The 10846-nt window shown below is 38.8% G+C and overlaps 1 protein-coding gene across 1 annotated transcript; it reads right to left on the bottom strand.

Moving 5' to 3' along the window:
* Positions 1-245: 245 nt before the first annotated feature.
* On the bottom strand, positions 246-8903 carry aoc2 (amine oxidase copper containing 2). The gene is made up of 5 exons (XM_085157762.1): positions 7252-8903; positions 4855-4973; positions 2370-2536; positions 1491-1623; positions 246-1415 (listed from the first exon to the last, which is right to left on the bottom strand). Exons 1-5 carry the CDS (start codon positions 8822-8824, stop codon positions 1125-1127), a joined length of 2283 nt encoding a protein of 760 aa, XP_085013888.1. The 5' UTR covers positions 8825-8903; the 3' UTR covers positions 246-1124.
* Positions 8904-10846: the final 1943 nt, after the last annotated feature.

The raw sequence follows: 10846 nt of genomic DNA, 5'->3' as shown, positions 1-10846 counted from the left end.
TTCCTATTTGGGTTTATCATGTGTGATCTTTCAGAGTGTTATATAAACTTTACCTCTTGACTGTGTTGTTTATACTGACTACCCTGAATCCGGCCTGCAATGATTTTTGAATACCTGGATTTTACTCTACCTCCAAGGTTTCTGCACTTGGGTTTTTGGGTCTACTGATTATAATTATTTTTTAGTATTCAGTGATAAATGTAACTATATCAAAGACATGCAAGCGGTAAAAATAAAACAAACAATGAAAGCAAATCCTTTAATTCAGATTCATAAAATCATAACTGAAAGTAGGTGAAACAAATCAGAAACTGTGCAGGCAAATAAATGTAACATTTTATAACCATACATATTCACAGTTCCATTCCTCTTGCTTGCAAACATTATCAGTAGAAAAGTCATGTATGTAAATACTAGTCGTCTAGCTTGAAAAATTATTTGACCAGCTAATGTAACTCGTAATACTGACATATAATGTCAAATGGTAGCATATTTAACCATTAGTAAATCATGTTACCATGTAACAAAGCAAAACTGTATAACTAACATTTGCCTTATTGCAATAATAGCTAGTTAGCCAGCAAGCTGTAATTTGTAGACCAGCTTAGAATAAGACATCTGGCATTGGGAGATTAATCATGTTAGAGTCAACTTTGTTATTATACTCGTAATTAGATATAGAGTATAGACACTGGTTTTACTGTATAGGACACGTGATCTACTGTACATGCAAAGGCCTATTACAGCCTAACAGGATAGTCTCTTATGTTTCTTCACCGTTTTGCATGATGCAAGCTGTAACCAAATGCAAACTGCAATGTATGAAGGTTGTGCAAAACTCTTCAATACATTTGAAAAACATGACATAAACAGGGTGGTCAGGTCTAACTCCTGGTAAATGTGTAAAAAAAAGTGACTAAATGTGTCTTTAGAGAAAAATTATGAATATTATATAAAATGCTGCCTGGTGCGCCTTTACCTTTAGAAACAGCTTTCTTATACACTTTAATGGCCTTTGTGATTATTACTTAAGGCCAAGCACGTGGGAGTTTGTAAGGCCTCAGAAGCTCTACAACATAATGCAAAAAAAATTAAAATAAAAATAAAAATAAATTAAATAAAAATCAGTTCCAGTCATTAAAATTCATGACTCCATCAAAGCCATGGTAGCTGAATGGCTCCAGGTTGGGGCTGCAGGTGTCACGAGTGAGGCAAGCCATCCTGTTGTGTTCACAGCTGTCCTCGCTGCCTAGCTCAATGTACACCGAATCCGCAGAGTGGATGGATGGATCCTCATCAAAGTAGTTGTGGGGCCTCAGCAGGACCCCACCCCCATTGCCCACCGTTACGGTGTTGGGGATATCCTCGGCATGAGGGATGTGGAGGAATCCGGTGGTCACCCAGGCAACAAGGTCCTGCAGACAAATCACGATTAAGTAAATTAATTGAGTGCTGTTATATTGTGTTGGTGTTTAGTTTATCAGACATACCTCGTCTTCTATGCTTTCATTGTCTTCAATGTACTTGCTGAAGTCAACAGCTGGAGTCCAGATGTTGTTCTGACTGTACAGACTGCTGCTGGTCTGCTCTACATCCTTATGCTTGGTAACAGCAACCTTATACCTGCAGGCAAACATGCGTGGACTCCATCTTAGAAAACCCCAATATTAGCTGCATGTTCAAAGTGACATTATGTCGTGTTTAGTGGCAAATCTGGACCCAAAATATGACTTGCAGGCAAAGTAACAAAAAATTATCTGGTGAAAATTCCAAACAGCAAAATAAGAAACTCCAATGATCCACATGTGGCGATTAATACTCGGGAAAATAAACAGTATGAAAAACCGATGGCTCAAAATACACATGAGGTAATTAGGGAGAGTCCCCAGAGGAGCCAGCAAGCGCCCCGCACAGCCCCAGCCAATAAAACAGATGGTATTAAACATGATTTGGCTGATGTTTCTTTGGGTAAGAGGGTCTAACAGAAGAGAGATGATACAGACACATGGCATCCTTACAAAACATGATGTCATGCAGTAGATGTACTTACCCCAGGGTAGCAATAATATGCAATAGATGCGAGAATGTAGTGCTAACATTGAGCAAACAAAAAAACCGCAGACTTGGATTCAAACGTGCAAAACAGAAAATCTCAAGTTCAAAAGCCAAAGCACTGGATCATGACATATTAACTTGGGTATATATAAAATCAATACTACACACCTGTCCAAGCCCACCTGTTCCATTACTCAAATGACCTGTATCACTAGCTTTATTTCTTTAAGATAAAGTAGACATTTACAATGAGTAAAATTTAATGTGCGTGTTTTGATTTGTTGTTTTTTAATTATGCTATCATTCAGTCCTACCTGGCCCAGGACATCGCCTTCTCCTCTGCCTCGCTCTCTGGAAGGTGGTCCCCAGCAAAGCTATACACCTGCAGCCTGTATGAGCGCTGATGGCCCCACCTGTTGGTCTTGTTGCTGGCAATGTGCAGGTAGCGTGGTGTCTTGGTGTCATAACGCAAGGCAGCTTCCTGCAAAGGTGTCACGGTCATTAGTCTATTTTTAAGTGAAAACAAGTGACTCCTGGTAATCTGCTTCATGATTAGTGGTTAAGTCTGGCTTCTTCTGACTGATCCAGTACAAAGATCTTAAAGCTTATGGCCACTTTTATTTATTGACCTGATTACATGGTTTTCTAGAAAACCATAAAAAGAGACTAAAGGAAACACTCTGCTCTAGCCTGGTTACTGACACTTGTGCTGATACCTACTGATACACCGGTTCCTTTAGAGAACTAAATGACACAACCTTACAGTATCAAACAAAGTCAGTGGAAATGAATGAATCCAGTTCCAAAGTCTAAGACTTAAAGGCAACAGGCTTAAGCTGGTTAAGACTAAAGCTTCTTCACAAAGAAAGATGCCACCTAGCTCATGCACTTGGCAGAACTTAAAGGGTTGAAAAATATGGAGAAAACATGCTCATTGCCATAGTACATTCAAATGAGAGTGCAGTCACAGCCCATTTCTATCCCTATATGTGCAATCTAATGCAGAGCTTACCTTCTCTATTTAAGTTAAACATTCACTACATTCTGACAAGTTTGCTCTGTATGCGTCTCACATGGATGGAAGACGGTTCTGGATTCTGGATTTGAATCTTGCTGAAACATTGTTGACTCTATGGTGGAGGCAGACGTGGGGCATAGAGAGCTTAACAAGACTAAAGGCCTATTTTCAAATTTGTAATAAACATTAAAAAAATGAAAAGGGATAAACATATATATTGTTTAAGGAACATGTTCAGAGGTTCAAGTCTGCTCATAATTATTATTATTATTATTATTAGTGTCTGCTGTCTTTGTAACTGTCTGTCCAACCCTAAATGTTCCCACCTGAGTCTCAATCACACCTGTGTATCATTTTGTGTTCTTTTACCTTTCTGGATTAACCCTGCCCGTTTTACACTAACAACTACTAACTACCTTTTTTTCACCTGTTTATTTTGTGCATAAGACTGGAATCAGGTTGTTCCAGTGGTCCCATCATTCATCCAGTGATTCTCCAGTGGAGACTCACTGGGGTTGGCTCAACTTCACCGAGCAGAACAAGAGCTTGTGTTGTTAATAGCAGTATAACACAGAGTCTGTGCAGGTGATGGGAAACTGTAGCAGGATGATCTGCTGTCACAAATGATATTTAAGTGTGGTTGTCACGGTTCTGGGTCAGTTTGACCCAGTATTTTGAGTTATGTTTTGGTTTATTTTTGAATGATGGATTCTTCTTTATGTTTCTCTGGTGCTTTGTTCGGTTTTATGATGAATCTGCGTTTCAAGTTACTAATCAAGTGTTTGATTGTTTTCTTATTCTCTTAGTGCTTGTGATGATGATGATGATTATGATGATGTTCTATGTTCCAGCTTATTCTGGTTTATTTTTAGTTTTGCGCGTGTTAAGTCTGTTTCTTAGTCTACGTCCTTGTGTCTTATTTCCTGTTTTATTGTGAAAGTCTGTCTTATGTTAGTGTGTGCAGCTTTGCTCCCCCTGTCTCGTTAGTCCAATCTCTCCCAGCTGTGTCTCCCTCCTGTTGCCCATTCCCTGATTACCACCCTGTGTATATTAGCCCTGTGTTTTCCTGAGCTCAGTGTCACGTCGTACCCGCAGAATTATGCCAGTGTGTTCAGTTCTCAGTGTCATTGTTCAGTCTGTGTTTTTGTTTATCACCAGCAATAAAGCTAAGGTTCTCAGTTTCAATTCAGTCTCAGAGTCTCGTATTTGGATCCTCCTGTCCATCCGCCTGCACACAGAGCCCTGACTGTGGTTACATGTCCACCATAACATTTTCTTTCATTACTGGTGTTGTCTTTCCCTCTCTTTTCTCTTTAAATGAGAAAACAAAACATTAAATCTTCTAGTTTTAAGAGTGTGGAAATGTATTTCATTTGTACTATAAAACTGTAACATAGGTTTCTCTCAGTGTGCGGTCTACAAGCATGCTTTCATACTCCATATCTACTATTTCTGGCAATGCATCTTTGAGAACTGTTGGTAAGGAAGCTAGGCATCAGCATTTCATGCACTCTGAAAAAATGTCTTTGAATTCTAAGTGCTGTAGTCTAAAACCATATTTAGCCAATCAAATACACTCCACCAACTGCCAATAAGGATGACTGTTTAATGTAAGAAGGCTTTGGAAACCCAGAGGAAACCATGGAAAGGAAATGAGATTCTAACCCAGCACCTTGTTGCCAGCTGCATCACACTGCTGCTACATTTCCTGACCCGTGTGCGCTGCTGTTTCTATTCTCTGCAGGTTATGAAAAATGCAACTGAATAAAAATGAAGAAGACCTTTTCTGTTTTGAGCTGCTTCTCCACCAGCTTAGGGATCATGGCGTAGTGATCGGGCATCCATGGCAGTGACACATTCGTATACTCCATATCTTTGGTCTGGAATACATTCTTCACACCTGCAGAGGAAATGTTGCAAAATGTTTTTTTCTTTTCTGCATTTCTATGCTTCAGTGAATGTGTGGAAGGTGGTCTTTATGTTATTTACAAACTGAGGACACTCAGCGAGATGAGTGGCTGAGGAAAACATAGATGGGATTAAAAAGAATTACACAGGACTGGAACTGATTTCTTTAGGTAAGGATGCCTAGAAACTTCCATTGCGCATAAAAGCATCGTGACTCCATAAGCAGCTGTAATGGTGAACATAAGCACTAAAAACAAACTGCCTTTGGTTGCAGTAAGAAACACCAGAGGAGATTTGTTTTCACTGTGGACTCTGTGGGCAATGTGTAAGTACTGTGGAATGTATAGTAGGATTTGTGTCTGTGTGTGTGTGTGTGTGTGATTTATATTTACTTTTATCAAGTGTGACATATTTATTATGAGGCTGTAAACTGAAGTCTATAATACTATACACTACACTATATATGATTTGATTTGGTTTATTTGTTTTTCTAAAATACAGAAAATTCTAACACGAAGTTGCTGTTTTGTTTTTGTAATTTTGGGGAATCGTCCTCCACATCTGGAATGTGACATCAGATAAACCGGTAGATTACCCCCACTCTTTTTTTGCTTGTTGATAGAATCATTTATTTGAGCATATAGCTTTTATTAAAAAGGACTTGTACTCAGTTTTAGATACGGGCGACACGGGCGGTTGCCTGGGGCGGCATCGTGGTGGGGGCGGCATCACCGGCATCGGCAAAAAAAAAACAATTGCTCGTACTCATGCTGCCCCGACGTCAGCCAGCGCATATTGGGAATGTCACAGGCACCGATCGGTTTTCTGTCGCCCATTTGCTGGGAGTAAGGGCGCCTCCGTTTGCGAGGTGGCCTGCTGCTTGCGGCACAGGGAGGAGAGGGCGGGGCGGCGGGGGATTTTCTGACCGGCTGGAGCAGCATCTAATAACCAACTCGCAAAATAAAACAAAATAAAAACAACAAACACGAAAACACCAGACATTATGATACAGACTTCTAATTTGCACCGATGTTTTTTTGAAATTCTATATGCGAAAAGTGAGCACGAGAGCCCTCGGTGCGCCTGCTCGCTGCTGAAGTCAAAGTAAACTTTATTGTCATCTCCGCTACAGACAGTCCAGTATCAGAGAGACGAGACGACGAGGCTCCAGTTACAGCAGTGCAAGTAAACAAACAATAAATATAAGAAGAGTAAGAAAATAAATATGCACTTTAGGACTCGGGGTAAAGGGCTCAATAACAATTTAAAATTTACAGTTTGATGATTTAAAGTCTCACACACAACCCGTCGAAAGGGGAGGGGCTTCCAAATAGAGCACATTTCATTTATAATGTTGTAAATCCAAGTCCATTATGGATTCATGATTTGAACCCTGGGTTGTGTGAACACAGAAATAAACCCTAGACAAAGCAAATCTGTGAACTAAGGTGTAGGTCTGTTAGGTTATGTTGTGGTGATCCTCGAGTTGGGGGATTTGTGTTCATACTGGAGTGCAAAATTAAAACCAATGGAAGATGGACAAGAAAAGTTCAAAGCCATCAGGTGCTCAGTTTAGAAAAAAGAGAAAAGAAGAGGAGGAGAAACGAGCAAAAGATGCAGGTAAGCAGATGTGTGATTGGATAATGGCAGGTCATCCTGAACCAATCAGAATCAGAATACTTTATTAATCACTAAGGAAATTAAGTGGGTTACAGTTGCTCCAAGAAGAAATGGTAAAAATAGCAACAGTAACAGACTAAACTCCAAACAATACAATATGTTACAGATTTTAATATTAATTAGTCATTAGTTGTTGATTTGTCCTGTTCTCATTGTATGATGTATCATGATGGCTGTTTGGTAGCTGTTTGTATACAATGCATACTCTCTCTCTCTTCATATGTGTGTGTACAACAGTTTTATGTTAATGTACAATCCTTAATATGTTTTGTGTGTGGGGGGGAGGGGGCGCCAGAGGGAGTGTTCGCCCAAGGTGCCAGACAGGCTAGGACCGCCACTGCTTGTACTATTATTTCTCATATTTAAAGGGCTAACATTTACTCCGACTAGCAGAGAAAGTAAAGTAAAGAGGACCGTGTCGAGTGGAAAAGTGGGACTTATCGCCGGAATATATCCAAATAATTTGGCCTTTGACAACAGACTTGTTTGCTTAATTTTGCAAGGCTTTACATTTACATCGTTTTGTCGAAAAAATTAATAAATCACAAATAAATCATTTAATAAATAAATTAAATGTGTACGTCACTCACCAAGTACATCCAGGTCCACTTTAAAATTAACGAAGTGCGTGTGAATGTTGCCCAGGACATTTTCAGCCACCTGGTGTCCGTGTTTTTTACTCCCGGGAAGCAGGTAGGAAGAGGAGATGTAGCCGGTTGCATGAACTTTGACCTCCACTGATCCGCTCTGGTAAAAGATGAAATCCCACATGTAATCATAGTTCCCGATAGCCGTGATGGTCCTGAACACTAAAGCGCTGTTTGCCATTCCTCCAAAGTTGTTGTGGAAAAAGTCGGCGAAATGCCTGCGCAGGGGCTGACCCATGTTGTGCTCAAAGATGCAGATAGAATTTCTAAACCTGACCGGGAGTGGGACATCAATGTAGCGGTATGTGTCCACGTAGGTCGCCTGATAAGGACAATCTACTCCACGGACGAGCTCGTGGGCAAAGCGCCCAATGCCGATACTTGAATCTAGGAACTTGGTAATAATCATCCCTGGAGTCACTGAACCGTACACCGACATAGCCTCCTGTACGCTCAGTTCATACGCGATCCTTTCACCCTTGAAACGTACATCAAACACCTTCATGCCGGTGAGAGAGCTCAGTCCGAAAGCGAAGCTCCAGTCCAGGTACAGGACATGGTTGTTGCTGACGCTGTATCGCGCCCCCTCTGAGTAAAACTGCTGCGGGCCGACCTGCAGAGGCTTGCTCCGGGGCTTGAGAGAGCCATAGTCAGGCGACTCTTTATAAACGATTTTCTTAACTGACCCATTATCATATGCGCGTTGAAGTTCTTCTACAGAGTCAAAATATTTGCTGTTATAATGCAATTTCTCTATTCTCCACTGTGACATGTTTAGGCTTTCGTGGTTAAGCAGAACTTCGAAGCCCACCGGATGGATGTACATGCCACTCATATCCCTGAAGAAAGACACCCAGGTTTTTCTGTCCCCGGACCGAACTCCGCGAGGCATCTGCTCGAACGCGTTCAGCGTCTTTTTCTTGTCTACCCCAAAGCTTTCTCGAAGGAGTTTCTCTAACTTGGAGAAGATCTCGGTTTCAAAAAAACGAAAAAACAAGACGTACTCCCCAATGGTGACCGGACGCGCATTAATGGGGACATCCACCTGATACCTCTCTTTAGTCACATCTCTGTGGTATGTCGGGTTGTCGAGAGGTCCCACTACATATTCCTTGATATAGTTTTTTGCGCCGTGGAAAACCACTGCCGTCGCCTCTCTCACCGGTTTGGAGCCTTTCTCGTCCAGGTAAGCCAGCACCTCTGCTTTCTTTGGGAGCGACAGTTCTATTAAGAAGAGAAAGTTTTCAGATGGCTTTGTGATCTGGCTGGTGGATATAGCCAGGTCTTTTTGTTTGAGTAAATACTGCTGGACCTTCATATACTCCTCCCGGGTGAGGTCAGCGAACACAAGGGTGCGGTCGTCGTGTCTGCCTCGCAGCGGGTGGATGCGTTCACGAGAACATTTAGGTGCCCTGCTGGAGTGGATGCCGATGAGGACGATGTTCAGAATAATGGAGAGAAGCCCTAAAAGGACCAGCGCCCATTTTGCCAAGGGGTTCATCTTTCCCTCTACCATTATGCGCGCTTGGAGGGAGAGCAGAGGAATGCGCTCTGGGTAGGAAGGACTGTTCACACAATCTAGAAGAGGAGAAACGACCCGCTTCAGTTTCCCCAACCCCCTATGCACGGATCTGATTACCTCCAGCCCCTCTTTCCTTATTTGTTTGAGCTGTAATGAAACGGTTTCATCGACCAACTATTCAAATGCTCCTACAAACAAGACTATTTTACGCACGATGTCTGCGTATTTAAAGATTTCACCATTTTACATAGAAAAAGGTTTTGCAGGTTTTGTTCTCAGTTTAAAGATGAACATTGTACATAAGGTGCTAAATATGTAAGTGCACACATTGAATGTGTAAGATATGAGCAATTATGTTTGCTACAGTAATGCTTTGTTTATAATTTTGTTTTGTTTTTTTAAGAAAAATGCAAAATATGTTTGAATTGGTATATTTTATAACAGTAAACATAAGAAGACCACTGCCCACTTTTTATTTAAACACATTTAAGTCAACAATCTAATTCAGCTGCCAAATAATAGAAAGCAAATACTGAATTAGCTAAAACTTAAGTGAGATTAGCCAAATTCATTATTTTACTATATATATATATATATATATATATAGTAAACACACACACACACACACACACACACATATATATATATATATATATATATATATATATATATATATATATATATATATATATATATATATATATATATATATATATGTGTGTGTATATATATATGTATGTATATATATATATATACATACTATATATATATATATATATATATATAGTAAACACACACACACACACACACACACACACACACATATATATATATATATATATATATATGTGTGTGTGTGTGTGTGTATATATATATATATATATATATATATATATATGTGTATATATATACATGTGTATATATATACATGTATATATATATATATATATATATATATACACATGTATGTATATATATACATGTATATATATATACATGTATATATATATATATATATATATATACATGTGTGTATATATATATATATATATATATATACACATGTATATATATATATATATATATATATATATACATGTGTATATATATATATACATATGTATATATATATACATATATATACGTATATATATGTATATCTGTATATACACACACACACATATATATGTATATATTACTGTCTGGTGTATATTGCACATAACCAAAAAGTGCATTTCAATAGGGATTTTGTTCCCCCAACACTTTGCATACGTTTGCTACAAGAGCAGAGACGTTTAACTATTTTGTCCTTCTGACTTTAGTATTAAAATTACATGGACACAACTTATAACACATTTGATGCTGTTACAGAAGAGGCAGTGAAGCTAACCCAGGATGAAACACCTCTAAACTAAAATGATTATTGCAAAATGGCAAAAAAAAAAAAAAACCTCCAAAACCCACTGCATTTATACATACAGCTTGTATATTAATGCAAGGCATTAACCTCTCACTAAACAAAAATCAAAAATATCACAATCTGTAGTATAACATATATAGTATAAATTTTAAACACTGGAATTTCTAACAATGACATGCAAGAACAAATCCACTCAGAATGTATCACACACTTAAACTGTGGGAAAATGATTGAAAGAGGAAACATTATGCTGGAAAGAATGTGTAAAGTCAGGATTCATACAAAGTACAAATAAATAGAAGATTGAGAAACATTGTGATGGAGTAAAAATAATGGCTATAAAATTGCAAGACAATGCAGAAATTATTACTAATATTTAGAGCATTTTATCTGTGAGTCAAATCTTTGTTTATTTTTAAGAAGTAAACTTCATCTAAGTATTTATGTTTCACACAAATATTCCTCATTAACTTCCACCAGTGAACATTGTTGTGATGCACTCAGATAACTTTTGTAAGAAATACAACACAGATGATTTCTTGTTCTTTGACCATTACACACAAACTATGGCTACATAATGCAACTTTACTGTGACA

This window comes from Neolamprologus multifasciatus, chromosome 4 (assembly GCF_963576455.1).
Source record: "Neolamprologus multifasciatus chromosome 4, fNeoMul1.2, whole genome shotgun sequence".
Classification (NCBI taxonomy): Eukaryota; Metazoa; Chordata; class Actinopteri; order Cichliformes; family Cichlidae; genus Neolamprologus; species Neolamprologus multifasciatus.
The sequence above is the reverse complement of the archived record's forward strand: the minus strand, read 5'-3'. Positions and strand labels throughout refer to the sequence as shown.

What these genes read in the sequence shown, in the direction of transcription:
- aoc2 (XM_085157762.1), bottom strand. Translation starts at nt 8,824, where the DNA reads ATGGTAGAGGGAAAGATGAACCCCTTGGCAAAATGGGCGCTGGTCCTT. An exon ending in AGTGGACCTGGATGTACTTG is followed by an intron (nt 4,974 to 7,251) that starts GTGAGTGACGTA and finishes TTTCCTCTGCAG; the next exon opens with GTGTGAAGAATGTATTCCAG. An exon ending in AGCAGCTCAAAACAGAAAAG is followed by an intron (nt 2,537 to 4,854) that starts GTCTTCTTCATT and finishes ACACCTTTGCAG; the next exon opens with GAAGCTGCCTTGCGTTATGA.